The 22585-nt window shown below is 38.5% G+C and overlaps 2 protein-coding genes across 7 annotated transcripts in view; one reads left to right on the top strand and one right to left on the bottom strand.

Moving 5' to 3' along the window:
- The window catches only part of LOC128738462 (uncharacterized), a 77859-nt gene extending 76621 nt beyond the window's left edge, over positions 1–1238 (bottom strand). For 2 of the 6 annotated variants that reach the window (XM_053833613.1, XM_053833614.1), the window contains exon 1: positions 977–1238. The gene's annotated coding sequence lies outside the window, so the exon portion shown is untranslated. The other 4 variants (XM_053833615.1, XM_053833612.1, XM_053833617.1 and 1 more) reach the window with 3 other exon arrangements.
- A 20088-nt stretch (positions 1239–21326) lies between these two features.
- Positions 21327–21837, top strand: LOC128736835 (Golgi-associated plant pathogenesis-related protein 1-like). Its single transcript, XM_053831330.1, has 2 exons — positions 21327–21334; positions 21402–21837. Exons 1-2 carry the CDS (start codon positions 21327–21329, stop codon positions 21835–21837), a joined length of 444 nt encoding a protein of 147 aa, XP_053687305.1.
- The last annotated feature ends 748 nt before the right edge of the window (positions 21838–22585 follow it).

Here is a 22585-nt window from a genome sequence, read left to right as displayed (position 1 = left end):
AAGTGTGGTTTGCATTGCTAAATTGTGACCGAAATACTATGCATCGGCGATAGACAGTTTATAATTCAAAACATCTGATTTATACCCTTTGGAATTTAAAACAAAGGTACGTCAATAAATTTTGAAAAGAAACTGGACCACAATCCTCATCATTCACAGTTTGGTTACACCAGCTGGTCAGTAGTACGAAGTTATGGTCTGTTTTGATGCAGATTCATAGTCTCATCAGTTGCTCAACGAATCACTGCTTCGAGACTCGTACCCTTATCAAGTCACTGAAAGGGTAAATAAAAAAAAAGTTTTTTTGAAAGTCCCGAATCACTTGAAAGTCGTCGTAAATATATGCAAATTCACAACAATGACAATCTTACCAGCCTTAGCTGTCGACGATTGAATGGAGTAAATCCCATAAAATAAACAATCATTAAAAAGAGAAGAGTTTGGATCCAGAGATTACAAAACGATGCTCGGCCTGAGTGCTGAGGCTATTGTTGTGCTAATTCTTTTTTTCGCGTTTATCGGCCAATCATCATCGAGTTCTGCATTGAAAGTCAGGATTACACCATCCAAATATATCTGCAGCAATTTTTTTTACGATTCTTATTATTCTACGATATCCGGTACCATCCACAGTCATTATTAACATCATAGCAGGGGCAATTATCTTGGTTGCGACTAAATAAAAACACACACAACACCAGCCTTTATGGCCAAAGCTAAATAGCACTTCACCAATATGGTTTCACTATCAAGCAGCATCTCACTTCGTGGCAAAATTATCACTGCCTTTAATCTTTTTACTATCGAATGGTCATTCGTTGGTGAACTGTTTCAAGCTGGAGCATTTGTTTTGAACCTACTCACAATGATTTTCCCGAATCTGTTCTAGCACTTTTCAAGGCACGTGTCAAAACAAACACGCGAGCCTTTTCATTGCTCGTTCACGGAATTTTTCAACATGAATTTCAGCACTTACATTTGAAATCAACCGCTATAAAAAAGCTATATGTATTCACTCGACACCCGCGAAAACTTCCCCCGAAAACTCAATGCACGTCCGTACAGAATTTTCCACCCGTTCCGGGAAAAGGAGCCTTCTTCCCACCTGCACTGCAGTTGCTACACACTCTCAGAACACAGAAACAATTGCACACAAAAAAAAACTACAGAAAAAACTTGTAACCAAACAACCAACAACCTAACAGGGGGTAGAACTGCCACCTTTGTTGATGCAATGCTCATCGAGCACTGACGACTGACGTGCCGCGCTGAGTTCCAGCAGCTTATTCTAGGCACAGTTGGCGGCGACAGCGACGACGACGACGACGACGACGGCTTCGGCGAGATTCTCTTTTTCACACGCGCGCCGGGTCGGAGCGGAGCTCACCAGTCAGCAGCAGCGACGTCGACGTCGGCGGTTTTCGCGCGTGATATCACTCGCGGGCGCACCGGTGCCACAGCACAGCCCAGCCAGCCAGCATCGACTTGTGCGAAAAGTTTCGATCTGCTGGGTGACTGAAATGATAAACAATGAGAGACCGAGCGAACGAGGGAGAGAAAATTGCATGCGGTTTGATGGTGTTTGTTAGTGTGTTTTTCGCCGCTATCTGTTTCTGGTCCGGGCGCAGGCCGGCCGGGGCCCGTGATGAACCGGAATGCGGTTTGTTGATATCGACGAGGGGTGTCACAATGTAATACAAACCTATCTTAAAATATTGTTCCTTCCAAAAATAAATTTAAATAAGAATTAAACATAATATAAACCAGTAAGGAAATATTATAGATATATCAAAAATAAATAAATAAAAGTGCAAATTGATATGTTTATTACATCCAACAAATGAAGAGATAGATTAGAACAAGGTAAATGGAATGTTAGCAGCTTTACCTAGTCTGGTGTCAGAATGATACTGATCTTCCACCCCCTAAAGTAAAAATATATTGCGAAAAACACACCCCAGTTTGTACTCTATAGTAATCTCCCTCGTTTCCGTATCCTCAACCAAAAATCTACAAACACCAATCTAAAATCTGAGGAGAATTAACCATTTTCCCTTGTCAGTAACAGTAAAATTCTCGGTACGATTCCTTTCCGGTAGGCTCCCACTATGGAAGAGAAAACGCTCGACTGCTTACCGGGATGAACAAACAACAACGCCTGTTTCGCATTGTACAAGCAGCAGTAACTCAGCAAATTCCACCCACAATATAACCCCCTCCCACGCCATCCACCCAAAAAAAAATACATGAATGCATCGTGTCAGGGTCAGGCTGAGCACGAACCTGTTCCAATTTATTGCTACAAATTTCCTGTCATTCTTCATTAGATTTGTTAAGTGCAGCTAATTCAGCTGATTAAAAAAATCCTTTTTTATTTTCAACGCTATAAAGGAGTTCGCTCATAATACTACTGTTCTTCTAAATTCATTCTCAACTTGGAAAACATAATGGACGATAGACGATTGGGATTGAAAAGCCCAACTGCGTGAATCGGCATATGGAAACGATAATTCAATGATTGCCGGTGTGCATTCCGCTTCCCAATTGAAATCCAATCCTTGATGACATCATCGAACGATAGCTAGCTATCGTTTGATCATTTTTTTGTTGTCAATCGGTGACTATTCAAAACTATTCAGGCATATCGTGCGGAAGGAAGGCTGGAAACGAACGCTTCATGACTACTAAACAAAGTAACGAACAAAAGCTGTATCGAATTTCATCGAAAGGCACACACGCATCAAGTGCTGGCAAGTAGGTATTTCCATTTGAATTGCCTCTTTATTTTTGCGTTAGATCATTGCTGCCGCTGTGGTCACAGTTGTAGAATCAATCAGCAGCGGCTTAGCAAATAAAAATGTTTTCGCACAAATCCCCATTTATTGAAGGGTTGTTCTCCCCTCCGCCCGGTCCGGCCAAATCCAAATCCAAATCAAAAGTTACGCTGATGGGGATGAATGAAAACCACCACACAGACAGAGAGCAGATCACTGATGTTTATACAGCTTCTATAGCTACATGAATACATATCTAATGTGTACGCAACATGACGCATCCGCAGTAAGTCCCAAACCGGAGGCGCGCCTTTGCTGTTTCCACTGCTCTGCAGTAAATTCCGCAAGATGAACCGTCCAGCAAAAGTTATTTTTACTACATTGTTTTGGATCGAAAAACTCAATGCCGGTCAGTACTGTAAGATATAGTTTAATCAGCTTGTTGGTCAACTTTGCTTAAAGTTGAAAATATACAGTTTGAAGCTTTTCAATAAAAACTCATGACTATCCTTCGCTTCCAAAGCGAAGGGACGGCATTTTTCCCTTCCCAACCTTGTTAAATCTGTCTTCCAGCATAGTTATTCTATTGCAAACTTTTCCTATAGTTTCCTGCTCAATGTAGCGAACGCCATTTCTGGTACCCAGGCTCGGGCTGGGACGCGTGTCCCACCTTTTGTTTAAAGTTTGATGTCATACACATTGGTTTGCGGATTGCACCCTATCTTTTATTAAATCACAGAGCTCTGTTCATTAGATAAGTTCGGGTTTAAACTAAAATACGTACTACTGTTTTAAATTATCGTACAGTCGAAGTACGGGTCGAAGGTTTGGGAAACTATTTGAAATATGAAAGTTTATAGACTTATACGAAGCCAATATTTAAATAATTCAAAATCATTAAAAATTCCAAAAAACTCTAATAGGAAATTTTAAATTATCTTGGATATCGCTCATTCCGAAATTTGACAACCCTTGAACCAAACCTCGTAGAATACACTATTTTTTATGCAAATGCAAAAAAATATTCATCAAATGGAACAGCTTGAACCCCGTAAACTCTGTAGCGTAAGTCTGCCGGAGATCTTTCGCAAAGGCAAGAAGGTTTGGAAGATCCGCGGCGGAAAGGTTCAGTTTTACCAGAGCGGTGGCACTCCAACGAAGTGTTGGGCAGTCCAAAGGGCCGTTTGAACTGCCCGCACGAAGGTAGACCCGACGACGTAGCTACGCGTAACAAGTTGTCGTTGTGACTCCTACCATTCGTCCAATGCTGGAAGGTGCATGGGTCGAATCAAGCTATAATCAGAGATTATAACCGGATTTGAACCCACAACACCCGCCAGGGCGTGTGACTCACTGGTACTTGTACCTTTGAACCATAGAGGCGCAGGACAAAAGGAGACTGCGCAACCCCCCTCATTAATGTAGCGACGTATCTGGTTGGGTTATTTTTAGACACAAATTGTGCCTCCTTCTACTGTAGAAACCAACGACCGAGAAGTTTTTACTTTCAGGTCGACGTCACTATGCAGGCCCTTACGACTTGCAAGGTACTGCGTGTGACGCTGTTCGTCTGTCAGCGTGTTAGCCGCAATTCTCAGCGCGGGTTTACGGAAAAATGCTCCGTTCCTATGAAATAGACCAAAGTCGTGTTATTAGTCTTTGACCTTGAAAATTACATTACTTTCCCCTACCGTCCCTCCATCAATTGTAGAACCATCGATTCAAAAAATATTAATATTAATGCATTTCAAGGTCAAAGACTAAAAGCACGAGTTTGGTCAGATTGACCACGTTCTTGTAGAAGGCCGGTGTTTCTCTAACATCACGAACATACGTTTCCCACGGAGTGCGGATTTTGACTCTGACCATCACCTAGTCCAACAGTATATGTGCGTTCAAAACAGTCAGCCGAATATCAGAGACGTTAAAGCCATCCTCCTCGGCCGAACATTCGGCAGCTAAATAACCCACAATCTGCCGAGAACTACGCTCGAATACTAGATGAGGCACTGCCTTCTTTCGAGAAGTTGGTTGGGAGCCTAGCCCATCGTACTTTATGTGAAGAGCCCCGGGGAATATAAAATAATTGGTTTGATGGGAAATGCCAACAAGCGGCTTGGAAAAATTATCTGAGTATTGCCACTACTCCCTGCTGGTCATGGACCAACGAGCAAGGAACCAGTTGATCCGGAGGAGTAAAAAGTGCCAAAAGGCGCCCAGCGACCGTGAAGTATTGAAAATATTGGAAGCAGTTCTTCAATAAAAATCTCAATAGCAAACTTGCATAGCGAGACGGAACAGTAGTTCCAAGAGTGCCCATGGAAAATAGTAATGTCCTAGCACCTGATCTCCAAGAAGTCAAACGAGAAATCGGGCTGCTGAAGACCAACAAAGTCGCTGGTAGGGGCCGCTTACCGGCAGAGCTTTATAAGCATGGTCGAGAAACGTTGGCAACGGCTCTACACTGAGTTATTTTCAAGATTTGGGAGGCGGAGAAGCTACCGGAAGAATGGATGATAGGATTTGTGATGTGTCTCATCTTCAAAAAGGGTGTTCGACTAAACTGATGTAACTATTGCGGCATAACGCAGGTGAACGCTGCCTACAAGGTACTCTTCCAGATCTTATTAGGCCGGCTGTCACCGATAGCAAAGAGCTTTGTAGGAAATTCCCAGGCGGGCTTGGTAATTGGTGGCTCGTGCATCACATCTTTATTGATTTCAAATCAGCATACGATACAGTCGATCAAGACCAGCTATGGCAGATAACGCACAAATACGGTTTGCTGAAAACTAACGCGACTGATGAGAGCTACATTGGATCGAATGATGCGTTTCATGCGCATCTCGGGGACACTCTCCGTGGACGGCAACGAACTAGAAGTGGTAGATAAGTTCGTGTATTACGGAATTGCAGTGACCGCGGTGACCACAGTCAACAACACTAGTTAGGAGAACCAGCGGCGCATTCAAGCGGAAAATCAGATCTACCGTCGCAAAACGTTACGATCAAAAAGCATACGCCACCGTACGAAGTTGACAATGTACAAAACCGTTAATAGACTGGTAGTTCTTTACCTACAATACACTGGAAGGTTGAGGTAAAAAGGTTGGGGGGACAACAAGTCAAGAGGTCTAAATAGGTAAAAGGGCTTGCGTTTGAACCGATAGCAGTTGTGCCGTGACTGGAAGACGAAAGGAGTGAAGGTATATATGAAAAAAAGGCTTTGTTATTCTTCCATTATAGAAATTTCGGAGAACAAACAGGTGTGTAACCGGCTGCCAGAGAGAAGGGGAACTGGCTGAGGAGAAGCTAGCGAGGTGGAACGTGTGTATGTATTTATGTTTCGCAATAACTCTGGAACATCTCAACGGTTCTTTATCAAACTTTGCACATATGTTCTTTGATAAAATAGAATCAGCACAGTAGGGTTGACTAAACGGGATACAAGTGTTCTGAAGGCTTCTGACAAGGCCTGGCTAGGTCTAATCTAAATCTATACCTATAAAGAAACATTTCTGTCTGTCTGTCCCTATGTTCCTTTTAGAATCGAAAACTACTGAACCGATCGGCGTGAAAATTTGCATGTAGGGGTTTTTGGGGCTACGGAGGGTTCTCTCGATGGCAAAAGACCCACTAAGAGGGGAGCTCCCATACAAATCTATGCCTATAAAAATGGGTTTCTGTTTGTCTGCCCGAATGTTCCTTATAGAATCGAAAACTACTGAACCGATCAGATTGAACATTTGCATATAGGGGTTTTTGTGGCCAGGGAAGGTTCTTACGATGGTTAGAGACCCCTCCTCCCACTAAGAGGGGGGGCTTCCATACAAAAGAAACACAAATTTCTGCATAACTCGAGAATTAATCAAGCAAATGGAACAAAATTTTACATGTAAGTCTTTTTGAAGACAGGAATTTTTTCTATGGTGAATTGAGACTCCTCCCCTCTTTAGGAGGGTAATAATGACCCCTCTCCCTTTTAAGAGGGGGGGCTTCCATACACATGAAATACAAATTTCCTCATAACTCGAGAACTAATCAAGCAAATGGAACCAAATTTGGCATGTGGGGGGTTTTGGAGGCAGGATTTTTTTAAATGATGGTTTGATACTGAAATGGTATTCTGCGAAACTCTATATCCCGCGTTATGGTCAACCGAGAATTGGTGTTACGCAAAATGGTATTCGGCGAAATGGTTTGTAATGATGGCGAATATTTAAATGCTATCCGCTTTATTTTATCAAGCTACGCAACGGGGGGAGTTGTTTCCTACTTTACTGTGAGGAAAATTTGTATATTAAAACACCCATGAACTCCCCAGAAACTTGCAAAACTCGAGATTGTGACAAAGGTCATCCGAGATTCACGATTTATGTACAACACAGTTTAATTTGTGGCAATACGAAGTTTGTCGGGTCAGCTAGTACATATGTAAACGTAAGTAACATAAGTAAAAATTCCAAATAAGGAAAGGAGGAAGGTTTTGTGTGTCGTACAATACAGATCAATGACAGATGTACAAAAGTTGAGAGAAAGGAGGGGGATCTAAAAATGTTGGAGATGGGGTGGAAAGCAAAGGATAATAAGGGGAGTAAAGACGTTTAAATGAAAAAACTACAAGGTATACAGTCCTAATGGTTGTACGAAAGGGTGACGTAGGACTATATCAGATCATTAGATCAAAGACTAACGTAAACTGAAATTCAGGCAAATGTATGTTTATAAGAATCTGTGAGTGAGAGAGAAAAAGTGAAATATTCAGATTCAATTCTTCATTGAATGCAATGGTGGCTTTGAAAATACGTGGACGGGGGTTCATAAGTACAACGCCTGCAAACATTGAGATACAGAAATTTCTTTTAAAAATCACTTGTGTGTATCATAAAGGTTGAAATAGTAATGAATGACCAGCCCACAGATTATTGTATTGAATATGATTATGCATAGCTTGACATGTTCCAATAATCTTACTTTAACTCCCTTGTGGCCTTTAAAAGGGCCATTGGTTACAAGTAACATGAAAGCCAAATCACGTTCATCGTAAATATGACGTGCCATTCGAATGTCCTTCTCTTTTGACATGAATGGCAACAGGCACGTAAGTTAATGACGTCGATTCACTATCTTTTGCTTCGAGAAGGTTTAACTAGTTTACTTTCACACCTTACCGCTTGTTACATAGCATGAGTTACATTACATAGTTACATGAGAGTCCTTATCCTCCTAGCACAGGGGTGAGGGGTCTCAAACCATTATAAAATAAATTCATGCCTCCAAAAAACCCCACATGCCAAATTTGGTTCCATTTGCTTGATAAGTTCTACAGTTATGAAGAAACTTGTCTTTCATTTGTATGGGAGCATCCCCCCCTCCTAGAAGGGGAAGGAGTCTTAGTACACCATAGAAAAAAAAATCCTCCCTTCTGAAACCTACACATGCCAAATTTGGTTTCATTAGTTCTCGAGTTTTGAGGAAATTTATGTTTCATTTGTATAAGAGCCCTTCTTCTTACGCCCTCCTTAAAATTGCTCTCTTACCCCTCCATAAAATTGCTGGTCATTTTATCTATCCAACGACATATAAATTGTTCAATTTCATACAGTAGTTCAGAAGTTATTACAATTTGAAATCTTTCATTCAAACGTTACACTTCTATTTTCGTTTTCACAAAGTGCTACCCAGTCCCAGTATAGTAAACAAAGACGTAGTCCTAGGTCAAAAAGGTTTATATCTTGCTTCATGAGATTTTCCGCTGTAATAACACAGTGCGCAGTGGGCAGAATCGACCGAAAAAACGGAACTTTTTGTTGTCGTTGTTTTAAGGGGTAAAAAGTGACTTTTCTTGTGTACCTTCCCAACAAGAATGCCTTCTTGAAAATCTCTGGTAAAAGTAACGAATTGGCATTTTGCCTTAAATTGAATTGAAATTGAACTGAAATTTAAATTTAAATTCGACCTATAAATAAAATGCAAATTAGACTGTAAATTGCCTACATTTTAAATAATTTATATTTGAAGTTTTATTTTGAATTTAACTTGAACTTATTTACTTACTTACTTAATTATTGTGGTACGATGTCCTTTAGGATTTCATCTGCACAACAGTGTTCCGCCAACAAACTCAGTCCATGGCTGTCCGTCTCCAATTTCTCGACTGTCTCACACTATCCCTCTAGCACACTGCGCGTCTTTACGTGTGGTACTAACTGGATTCGAGACGAACAGCATTTTGCGGGATTGTTGTTCGGCATTCCCACAACATGTCCCGCCCATTGTACACTTCCAGCTTTAGCAGCTTTCTGAATGCTGGGTTCGCCAGCTCGTGTCTCATCCTTCTCCTCCATACACCGCCAAAGATAGTCCTAAGCAACGACCGAGCATTATCCACGTTCCGTGCCCGTAGATAAGACTACCGGTCGACTACTGACTACCTTATAAGACGTCAATAAGGCTACCGGTCTTATTAGCGCTTTGTACTTGGTACATTTGGTACGTGGGTAAAGTTTACCTAACCTTAGGGTCTTATGGAGTCCGTAGTAAGCACAACTTCCAACAAGAATACGTCTGCGCATCATTCTCTACTGAAGAAATTTGACTTGAAACTGATATTAAATTAGACTAAAAATTGTACTCAAAATCGGACTGAAAACTGTACTTCAATAGGCTTTAAAATTGGGCAAGAATATGGATTCATTTTGACCTTAAATTATGTACACTGAAAATTGGCTTAAAATTTAACTTGTAATTAAACCGCAAAGTTGGCTCAAGAAAAAGACGTTTTTCCCTTTTTTTAAAACAAACAACTAGTTTGAAAATTATGCTTAAATGTGTTTCGACTAGGTGTCAAATATCGTATGTTTCTCAGAGACGACCAAATCGATTTTCACGCTAGTACCTTGCGGTACAAAAACAGACACTGAGGAAGCCTGCAAGTCGTAGGCGAAATACGTATCTGTCATTGAATAAAATACACATAGTAGAATTAAATTGGATAAGTTTTCTTATTTTTTATTTTTATGATTTTTCAACCAACGCCGGACTTTACAAATCAGTACTTATTAAAATCACACTGAAGCCCTCAAGTTAGATCGGAAACGGATATTAAGCGCATCCGACTTGCGTCATTAAAAGAAGAATTAAATGACACCAAAACGCAAAGTCTCCTTTCCATTGTATGGCCATCTGTTCGATTCGAGCATAAACGTTCCAAGACGTGGGTAATATTCATTTACCTAGTTATTCTCTATCGATTCTGCCTCTTCCATTGTCATTCCATTGTCCGATGTGCTTCAGCGAGCGCTGCTCGCATTCGCATAGAATGCATTAATAATGGAACGATGCAGAAAAATCGATAAGTAATTGCATAATATCGGCTACCCAAGTGGAGCGTTCCTATCTTGGCAGCCGCTTCCAGTGCCGAAGATATGCGCGGTTGCTTCCTTCCCTTTTCTCGGTGACACACCAAAACGGTTAGTCAGCAGCAGCAGCAACAGCAGTTCGAATTCATATGCGGGTCACAGCCCAGCACAATGCACCGGTCCGGTAGTTAGTGGCTTAACTATAGTGGTAGCAGAGCATAGTAGCATAGTAGAGTGTGATGTTTGCGTAGCGGTCGTTCATTGACCCTCAACTTCAAATCGGCAAATGATTGCCGCTCGGTTGTCACGCTATTGCACTCTGACCCGCAACACAGCTGGCGGTTCCTCAAGTACTGGCCTGGAGGCATTGTGCATTGGTTAATGGTTAGCATGTTTTGGGATAACGTACCCACAGCGGACAATGTGCATGCTTCGGAGTAGTTAATTGACCTCCATGCGGTGGTCAATTGTATCCGTCGTGCTTTTGTGAGGGTATAAAGTGTTTCGTTGGGAAGCATTTTGATGATCTTTGTACGGAAGAGTACCACACAGTACATAAATAGTTTGGAACGTTTGATTGAAGCACACTATCGTGTGCGTGCGTGACATTGTGCTGCCACAAATTGAATCGCGTGGACCAAACATATTTACTCAGCGAGCAGCATAGCACCCTGATTGGATGGCAAGCAGCGGCATTTAAGCACGCAATAAAACAAGCTAATGGAATTTAAAAGGTGATCGATGTGCCAACCGCAAGTCAGAAACTGCTCAACGTAATCACATTCTTCACTTCGATTGGCACTTGTCTTCTTATCAGTGTGTTCGATTTAATCGATATATAACTGATTTGTTACTACAAATCGTTGGCAAAGTGTATGCCGACGACCACTTAATACCATTTAGATATTTTATTTACTTATTCCGTACCTAGCAACGTAATACTTTAAACTATTTTTTATTTTTTGATTAACTTTACCATGATTTTGAGAACTTGACACAACATACGTCTATAAATTATCAAAATCATAAATGCTCTATAGCTTTGAAAAAGAAACCAAATCACAAGAAGGCGAGATAAGAAAGTTAGAAATTGTACCAAATTAATTTTAAGGCGTTAGGGAAAACAAGTTAGAGAGCCCATTCATTGCTTCCTATACGTGGAATTCTTACCACGGAAGTGATATTTCCTTCAATTACGCAAGAACACACTTGTTATCTTATGTGAAACATTACTATGTCCATATAATGTAACACAAAAGTCGTGACGAACGACAGTCAGCTCCGGCTCCAGTTGATAAAACAACGTTATCGCGTGCAATAATTAGCGAGTAAAAGGGGTTTCGCATAGCCACCCTCTTTACTTGTGAAATAAAATATTCTTGAATGCAAAATCTCTGACCAGTCGTACTGGTTGGTTAGCTAGTTTTATTACACAATCGCAAATTTCAAATCCTAACCAATCATAAACTTTGTTGAACCGCATTCCCATAAACCGGATGCACAGTAGTCCAAAAGGGCGAAAGGTTGAATTTTTTTTCCTAGTGTCTTTTGTTTTCATTTTACCATTTATAGTCTTCAGCACTTTTGTTCGTATGAATATCCCCCTTAATCTAAAACTGTCAAAAGTTAGTCGGTTAGTCACTATAATAAAAAAAATACTTTTTTGTGTTAGGAAATATAGACAAAGTTTCTACGGCAAAGTTGTTAATATTGTAAAAATAAGCAACTTTGCTGAAGAAATAAAATTTCTATCTTTATCGAGTGCCTAAGAGAGGCTTAAGCTTAAGTCGAGTACCGCCCAAGTAACAATTTTGGTTTTATTACACTCTTATAATGGCATTTAAGACCAATATTGGTCTTGAAGATCACCATAAGAGTACAATAAAACTCACATTGTTGCTTGGGTGTAAAGTTGTATGGGTTCCGTTTGTCCCCAACCACCCAAATGAGAGTATGGCAAGCACACGTTTCATGGGTCTAGCGTTCGCTAAAGGCTCGATACACGTCCATTTTTCTTGTGTTAGTAGATAGACACATGGTTTCTTCGGCAAAGTTATGGAAAATATATAGGCAAACAACTTTGCTAAAGAAATGGCATTCCTATCTCTATCAAGTGCAGAGTTATAGAGCATTTTCTTTGGAAATTATTTAAAAAGAAGTTTTTCATATTTAGCGCATGTTGGTTGCATTTTACAAGAGTATACGGTTCTAGGCGATTATTGAAACACCTGTTTTTGCAGAAAGTTGCAAATCTCTAGGGCCTTTCCTTACAAAGTTATCGCTTATGTAAGTTTTCTTTTTCCTTAACTTCACGAGCGAAAATCGATAATTTTGTAAGGAAAGGTCCTAGAGATTTGCAATCTTCTGCAAAAACGTGTATTTTGAGTCCTTCAATAACCGCCTAGAACCATATATTCCTGGAAAATGCAACCAACATAAGCTAAGTATGAAAAACTAATATTTAAAGAATTGCCAAGGAAAATGCTCTATAGCTCTGCACTCCATAGAAATAGAAATGTCATTTCTTTGGCAAAGTTGTTTGCCTTTATATTTCCCATAACTTTGCCGAAGAAACCATGTGTCTCTACTAACACAAACAAAATGGACTTGTATCGAGCCTTTAGCGAACGCTAGACCCATGAAACGTATGCTTGCCATACTCTCATTTGGGTGATTGGGGACAAACGGAACCCATACATGTTTGCAGTACTCTACTTGAGCGTTAATATGAAGCGCTGATTTCATAAATCCGCTTGCCCCATTTTACCCCATGGGATCGTGAAGCTATTTAAATTTAAAGCTTGAATATGCGATAACTCAGCAAGTACAGGTCCAAGAGAGTTGCGGTCTTCTGCAAAAACGTGAATTTTGAGAGCATCGATAATTGCCTAGAACATTGTATTCTTGTAAAATTCAACTAAGAAAAGCTAAGTATGAAAAACCAATTTTTAAAGAAGTTTTAAAGAATATGCCCTATAGTTCAGCACTCGATAAAGATAGAAATTTTATTTCTTCAACAAAGTTGCTTGTTTTTATAATATTTACAACTTTGCCGAAGAAACTATGTCTATATTTCTTAACACAAAAAAGTTATTTTTTTATTTTCATTATAGTAAGCAATGACTATCTTTTGACAGTTTTAGATTTAGGGGGACATTCACACAAACAGAAGTGCTGAAGACCACAAATGATAAAATGAAAGCAAAAGACACTAGGAAAATAGTTCCGCTTTTCGCCCTTTTGAACCACTGCTGTGGGGTGGGGTCGTATAGTCCATAATTTGCATTCCGTCCTTCCAGGTACAGAAAGTTCCTAGTTCTGAGATGCCGTTCGGGTGTATACGTGTTAGTAAACTCAGAATGGTGGGACAGTCAATATCACCTAGTAGTAATCTAGCCAGAAACACGGCTTCAGCGTTGGCACGTCTTCTTTCCAGAGGCTCCAAATCAAGTAAGCGACAACGTTCCTCATACGGCGGTAGGTTTCTGGCATCACGCCATAGAAGACTGCGCAAAGCACACCGCAAAAATTTCTTCTGTACTGCTTCTACTTGGGCGATCCAAATTTGACGTAGAGCATGTTACTCGAGCATCAATCTTCAAATTTGTCTACCAGGCGTTGCAGTTCAATGCAGTCGGAATCCATTTTGATTACCTTAAAGATTTTTACATCGTCGGCAAAAAAAACCGACAGCCAGGTGGCAGGAGAGTTCATTTAGAAAAGAGCATCGGTCCAAGGTTGCTCCCCTGTGGAACGCCAGAGATGGTGCAGAACGAGTCGGAAACCCCAGGCCCGACCTTCACACTCAACCTACGGTGTGTTGGATGCGATTGAAGCCACTTGCAGAGCGGTGCGGAAACTCCCAGTTTCTCAAGATTTGCAAGGAGGATACCGTGATCCATCCGATCAAACGCTGCTTTCAGGTTCGTGTACACTGCGTCGATTTCACGATTATCTCGAGCACTTTAGAGCTGGAGCATAATGATGTAATCCTTCGATAGCTTTTAACGTTGCGCTTATCACTCTTCTTGTGTACAGAGAACAGTCTCGACAATCATCTCAGTTACACGAAAAGCGTTGAGGTTGACGACTTCGTTAGGAGTGTTTCTAACAGCGGAGGCAATTTGTTCCAAGGAAACAGGAAAACGATTTAAATCCTGCATGAAGTGTGCCGCAAAGAGGTTGCATCTAACGCGCGCAGCGCAGAGAAGAACCGGCCAGTAGCACTTTTACCAATACTTGCTCAAGCATTTTGTAAATTAGGGATGGGTCCAACTGAGAATGCAACTTAGCTTATTGAAGATCGCGATCAGGCGTTCATTAAAACGATTATATCGAAATTCCACAATTTGGTCCGAAGTCCACGCACATTCTGGTAGTAAATCAGCAGTGGATTGGAGTTCTGCTGCGGATCAGGCACAGAGCTGGAAACGGGGAATGAGTCATCAGATGTATTATTATAGAAGTTATTGCACTTATAATACCGAAATCAATGCCGGTATAACTCATCGGTCACTGGAAACAGAATGTGTATCACCGGTAGAGAGAAAATCGCTGATCACGCTGATACTTATCAGGGTTTACTTTTTGGAGGCTTCGTTCCGTACAACTGCACCCAGGCACTATGGGCCAGAAATTAAAATTTCGGGACTAATATATTTGCGGTTAAACGGCATGTCTCAGTTCAATGTGGTCTTCAGCAACTTTTTGAATGAAAAAATTATGCATCGTTTGAAGGGGTCTTCCAATATTTAGGTGTTACCTTAACAACAATTTAAGTAATAACTTTTTGAATAAAATTTTTTTCACCTTTTTGGTTTCAAAATATTAAAAATTAACCAAGTTCAAGTATATTTTCTGAAGATTTCGAACTTCTACCTTTCACCCATTTTCAGCAATAGACCTTTGTTTATAAACGACCCCTCAAATCACATTTCTTCTTGTAACATGTTTATTTCAACAGACAGCTCAATGTGATGTTTTAGACAACATTTTGCACATAATAGAGGAATATTTTTGCTGAAGACTGTTTTGCTTTTTCTGCATTAATTAATAAGATATAACTGATTTTAAGTTAAAAACCGTCTGATGAAAAATGTGTATTTTTCAAGGGTGGTGTCTTCGGAGAAGTAAAATAATAATAGCGCATCTTCCTGCACTATTAGGGTGACCATGAATTCACCTATTAGGGTGATACAAACTTTTGTTTTCTTAAATAATTTCAAAAAAAAGTTTTTTTTCTCTAAAAGTTGCAGAACATACCAAAATAAGCAACTTTGCTGAATAAAGTAACTATCTACGTCTTACCGGTTGCGAAATATAATGATGTGTTAAAAAAGAGCACTTGAAAATCAATTACACTCAATAACTTTGCACATTGAGCTGAGACATGCCGTTTAACCGCAAATATTTTTGTCCCAAAATTTTAATTTCTGGCCCATAGTGCCAGGGCCACGACGACTGATGTGCGCTACCAAAAAGAACCCGACTATGGTAGGAGGAACAGAAGTCTCCATGATACTAGAAACTTGAGCAAAACCGTCTATATTTATCATAATAAAAGAATTTAAGTTAAAGAAATCACTCCAGATATGGAGGAGACTGAAAATGATAAAAACATATACATCATACGTAATCGAATATATTTCCAAAAATTAAATTTTATATAGCATTTAAGAATATAATTGCCAGTAAAAGCAAACATTGTTTTAGTTGACCATTTCAAGCACATTCCATATTAATGTTCCAGAAGTTTAAGGTCAGAGTCAAATGCATCTAACATTCGCGCTATATTTGCTAAAATCATTATTACTGAACCGTGCGCAATTGTGCGCCCTAGATCGTTATTAATAGTGTAGGGCCAATGGTCAATATGCTCGGAGCGGACAATTCATACTTCCCATTACAGTTCCCAGCACAGTACGTGGGCTTGGGCTGTGTTCGCAATTGGACTCGGTGAATTGCACTCATATCATATCGTTGCGTAGCACTGGCGAGCATACCTAAATGGTGACAATTTCATTGCAAACAGTGAAATGCAAGGCCGCTGTGGTCGGCGCCATACAATGCAATCATTAGATAACAGTTTCTATGATTGCTTTTCGATTAATCCTATTACAGTAATGTAAAGGTTATGAATGTGATGAAAATTTGGAACCTTACCAGATATTCAAAACCCGAATTAATCCACCTAGCGGCGTGACCTAGCCTTTCTACTGCCACAATAATCATTATTTAATTTCTCAGGAACTTAATTGTAGATGTATAGATGTTATATTAGACTATATTTTTAAATATCCGTTCCGTATTCCTCAAAATCCTTATTTGCCAGTAATATTCACAACGTATTGTGTAGAATAATTATATTTTCTTTCCTTGGGTGCGTAAATACATGTAAGCGTCATTTATGTTACTTGATGAACACCTTATTTAGTTTTATAATATTTATAGAAAAATAATGTAAACACAAAAGATAATTTTTACAGACTTGAATGAATATGTATAGAAAATTATAAATTAACCCTCTAACGGGTCTACAGACGGCCTTAACTTTCGGGCTTCAGAGCCACATACGAAACTTGTTTTGAATTGACAATATGAAGTATTTGTTCATAGCAGATTTTTTGATATTTTGATATTAATACCATGCATTCAAAAGTTAGCATCTTTGAAAAACAAGAGTTCAGAAAAATTATTATTATATTTCGCTTTTGAAAAAAAAGGATATCTACAACAAAATGATTGATCTCAAAATTTTATTATTGGTTTGCTTGGCTTCAATTTTGCAATATATCTGAATTAGAAAAAAATTACTGAATAGAGCATTAGATATTAAAACGAGAAATGGAACTATTTCTTCGCTCTTTCAGATAATTATTTTTGCATGAAAATCAAAACTTAAGCTTCTTTTGAATGTACTTTAATGAAAAGATAGTCATTAGCTTGATCGCATCGTTTTTACAATGTTAGAGGGTTAGGAAAACAAGATGAGGTCGAAAAATAATGCCAAAGCTGCGCCATAAACATGCTTGAGAATGGGAAATACGATCGATATGATTCCCAGTGCTTGTCTTTTTTTTATTTATTTATTAAAACATGATACATGACATAAGACATCTGTCCTTTACAATATCACTAACGAAAACAAATCTTACAAAATTTCTACCGTGCAACGTTTACTTCCTATTTTTCATATAACATTTCTAAGCTCTAGTATCTATTGATTGAAAAGAGCATCTATTGATGCGCAGAATTTGTTTGGAATTTGTACAAATTTATTTGGAAAAATCAACTCACAAGTATTTTTGATTCTATACACCACTATACCTACATGCTTAAATAAACTGCTTTTCTTCGCTTTTTGCTTTTCTTGTACAATTGTGAGTAACAGCAAGTGAAGAAAATGACAATTGAAATCTGAAATCAAAAAAAAGAAAAAACTTTCGATTGAATCCCACTATTTAATATTTATTTGCAACAGATACGTAGTTCACCTACGACGTGCAGGCTTCATCAGTGTCTTATTTCAAAGCGTATACGTATCTGTCGCGAATAAATATTAAATAGTGGCATTTAGTCGGTAAAAGTTTTTTCTTTTCTTTAATTTCAGAGTTCGTATTCCACTAAGAGGCCTCAAAAACTTCAGACAATTGACATGTTTCTCACTTTTCTTGAATTGCATTGCAAATTTTAAAATTGCAAATTGTCATCACATACATACATACATACATACATACATACATACATACATACATACATACATACATACATACATACATACATACATACATACATACATACATACATACATACATACATACATACATACATACATACATACATACATACATACATACATACATACATACATACATACATACATACATACATACATACATACATACATACATACATACATACATACATACATACATACATACATACATACATACATACATACATACATACATACATACATACATACATACATACATACATACATACATACATACATACATACATACATACATACATACATACATACATACATACATACATACATACATACATACATACATACATACATACATACATACATACATACATACATACATACATACATACATACATACATACATACATACATACATACATACACACACACATACATCACACACATCTCATACATTGAATACAACCAACATTTGATTGATATGTTTTGATTTCACACGTTTTAACGGTTTAATATACGGTGCTTAAGTGTTAAAGTTTGAATAACTTTTGAATGAAGCGTCCGATTTTAAATAACTCGGTTTCGTTTGATAGATCTCAGCAGTAATTTTTAAATAATCATAAAATGTATGATGTTTTTCACTAAATTAATGTTTATATGTTACATAAATATGTTTTAAATACTATTTTTTCACTTTTCTTTATGTAAGTTTCAAACTACAAGGCCAATCGTCATGAAATTTGGAAGTTAAGGGTTTGTAAGGCTCCTCTTTCATATGCAATCAATTTTGTTCAAATCAGTTAAGAGACCTATGAGATAATGAAGTCCCATATTTTTCGTATTTTTATACATAACTTTTGAACTAAAAGTCCGATCAGTATGAAATTCAATAGCGACCAATGGGACACCTAGACCTTTCATTTGACACTAGGAACATTAAAATCGGTCCAGCCATCTCCGAGAAAAGTGAGTGAGATTAAAAGCGTCACATACACACACACACACATACACACACACACACATACATACACACACACAGAAAATGCTCAGTTTTCGAAACTGAGTCGAATGGTATATAACATTCGGCCCGCAGGACCTTCTTTCCATTTCCGGTTTTCCAAGTGATTTCTATACCTTTATACTATATATTTATATAGTAGAAAGGCAAAACATTGAGTCATCTATTAATGTATTTTAACCTTGTGATGAAAAGTTGACGAAAATATGGCGATAGACAATAATGCTAAACCGGAATTGACATAAAATACAATGACTAAAACAGCGATAAAAAAGACATGAAAAAAAGTTATTCATAAAGGCTAAAAACGGCAACAAAAAAGTGACGGCGTCAATATGATGACCACAGAACAACAAAAAGACAGCAAATAGACGACAAAAGACGACCATAAAGCGGCGAATATATGACGGGAAAACAACACAGATGCAGTAGAACGTACGAAAAACTGGCAGAAAAGTACTGAAAGGACATTAAAAAATGGCGAAACGACAACAGAAGACGATGAAAAGATGACAATAAACGAAGTAAAGATGACAAAAAGACGCCAAAACAGTAACAAAAACATAACAAAAACGGCAAAAGCTATTGAAGAAAACCACAAAAACAGTTGCGAAAAAAGACGAGCAGACGACAAAAACATAACTAGACAAAAATACGACATAAACATAAATAATATACGACAAAAAATGACAATAAGACGATGAATACGAAAAAACAAACAAAGTGGTGACAAAAGGGCAGCAAATAGTCGATAGAAAGACGGCAAAAGAATGACAAAAAGGCAGCCAAAAGACGACGGAAACATGACCACAAGGCAAATAGGCGAAAAATTTATTGGATAAATACGGAAGACGACAAAAATACGATGAAAAACCACGGATAAACGCCAAAAAAAGCGATCAATCAACAGCACCATAAAAGACGATAAAATATGACAACAAATCGCGGAAAAGAGACAAAGAAACGATGTAAAGATGTCAAAACGAAGAAAATACGCCAAAACAACAATAAAAGGAGCAAAAACCACGACAAACAATCGTGACAAATACGACAGAGAGACGACAAAAAGACGACAAATACGCAGAAAGACAAAACAAGATGACAAAACGATAACAAAAAGGCAACAAAATCATCTGGCAAAAAATAGCGAAAAAATATGACAAAGAAAACAAAAAACGCGACAAAAGATAACAAAAACGACAAACAGACGACGGGAATAATATGAAAATACTATCGTAAGACGCCAAAACAGCGATAAAAATGGCAAGAGTGCAACAGTACAAACAAAAACAAACACTACAAAATTGCCAAAATGACGATGTCAAAACAACAAAAAAGACGACCAAAATGGTAAAAAACCGTTGAAAAAAGCGAAAAATGTCAACAAATGACGAACAAACGACGAAAATGTAATGTACAGATGGCGAACAGATCATAAAAAAACTACCAAAATACGAGAGATGACAACAAGACGGTGAAAGCGCGTTGAAAAAACTCCAAAAAGATAATGAAGAAACGACGAAAAGACAGTGAATAGATGATAAAAAGACGCCCTCGAGCCAGCGAAAAGTTGACGAAAATACGATGATAAGTAGACGAAAAACCAATGCAAATAAAAGAAGACTAAAGACGACAAAAATACAACGATAAGACGCAAAAAACACGCCAAAGAAGTGACAAAACATGTCAATAGATGTAATGAAAAACGACGAGCACTAAAAATAGATGCAGAAAAGACGATGAAGAGACGAGGACAAAAAGACGCCATCAAGAGCAACCAAAAATGCAACAAAAGACAGAGAAAACCAACAACACATCGCTGTAGAGAGACAAAAAGACGATGTAAAGATGAAAGAAAGACAGACGTTGAAAACCACTGAACCACTGCACCATCACCGCACCGACCCGAAAAAGCACTCGAACAAAAATGAAAGATGAAAGGCGATGAAAGATAAAACAAATGTGATAAAGAGTGATTACACATGAGAAATGAAGTGGAGTCTATCCGAGTTAAAAGAAACTAGTATATTAAGAAACAGGTAGTACATATCGCAATTAATATACACTTTCCAGCAAAACGAACAAACAATACCCTACTGATTCTAAATTTGATTAAACTTTGTAATTAAATGGATTTTGAAATGAAAGAGTTACCCTTTTTTTCGGTGATAAAACTACTCAGCAAAGCCTGACAACGCTGCACCTTACAGTAATCCAACGCCATCAATTGAGGGCAATAAAATGCCCAATGAAGAACCATCAGCTGTGCTGTGATTAACGCCGTAAAGATAAACTACGGCAAATTAGAATGAACTCATTAGTAGTGCACAAGGAAACCGCACCTTCAGCAAAGCATGCGTTGAAAACCACCATTTAAAAACAGTTCCGAAGTAGCTTTTCGGTCACAGTTAGGTCCAGAGCGATTGTACCAACATACTATCATGTCAGCGTAAGTTTTGCTAGACTCTAACAGAATTTAAAAACTAATTCTATCCACCGTTCCGACCATTTCCTAGTCAATTTCAGCAGGAAGTACTGAACGAGCATAATCGCTTGCGCGCCCAGCACTCGGCACCACCACTGGCACTGAGTCGGTCACTCTGCAAGTATGCCCAGGATTGGGCACAAAACATAGCCAGCCGGAACCGGCTGCAGCATCGAACCGAACGTAAGTACGGTGAAAATTTGTACGCTCAATTCGGCAAGACCCAAATCGCCGGAGCCGATGCCGTGCAGAGTTGGTACCAGGAGCGGAAGGATTACACCTACGGTCAACCCGATCCGGGTTCGAATTTCACCAAGGTCGGGCACTTTACGCAGGTCGTTTGGAAGGGGTCCCGCGAATTGGGAGTCGGTATGGCTGTCAACGGTAGGAACGTGTTTGTGGTGTGCAACTACGACCCGGCTGGCAACTACAAGAACCAGTACGCGCAGAATGTGACAGCGACTTGAAAAGAACATGTCGAAAAATGGAAGGAATCGAAATTCTGATCCAAAATTTTACTTGTTAATAATTATATTTCATATCTAAAAACCAAAAACTAAGTATACGAAAAACAAAATCAAAGTAGCCTATGGAAGCTTATAGAAATATATTACGCATTTCGAATTCAAAATAAAAACGATATTCAAAATAAAAATTATACTCCCAAATAAACATACATACGAGTTTGCTTCAAATATCCTTAGAATTATATTCAAAATGATATCGCCACACGGGAAGAATCAGGTTGTTTGCAGGTTAAATTGGTAGGAGCACATGCCCAACGTCACATTGACAGCGGCAGCAGCTGTCGGAGGGTTTCAGAATATAATTCAATACTGATGAGAAGAAAGACCCAAAAGTCGCAGCATATAAACTGCGAAAAGTTTTGCTAGAACAAAAACAACCCTCATAACTAAAACTGTCCTTTTTAGAAGCACAAGAAACATTCAAAACGGCATTTTTTAAAACCAGTGCAGCATTTAATGAAGATTTAATTGAATTATATTTCTTTATTTAAACACAGGAACAGTTAGAAATTTTCCGAAAATAAATCACTTGGATAAGATATGATTACTACTGGCAAAATTTGCGAACATAACCTTTGTGTCATCCAACGGTAGGTCTGCATTGTTCATAGGCTCAGACCCTTGTTCTATTTTGTCGACTGCCTGCCAGTTTTAAAAACTCTTTTTTTTTGTTTGATTATAGTCACTT

Source organism: Sabethes cyaneus, chromosome 2 (assembly GCF_943734655.1).
Source record: "Sabethes cyaneus chromosome 2, idSabCyanKW18_F2, whole genome shotgun sequence".
NCBI classification, from domain to species: Eukaryota; Metazoa; Arthropoda; class Insecta; order Diptera; family Culicidae; genus Sabethes; species Sabethes cyaneus.
This window is presented reverse-complemented; position numbering and strand designations above follow the sequence as displayed.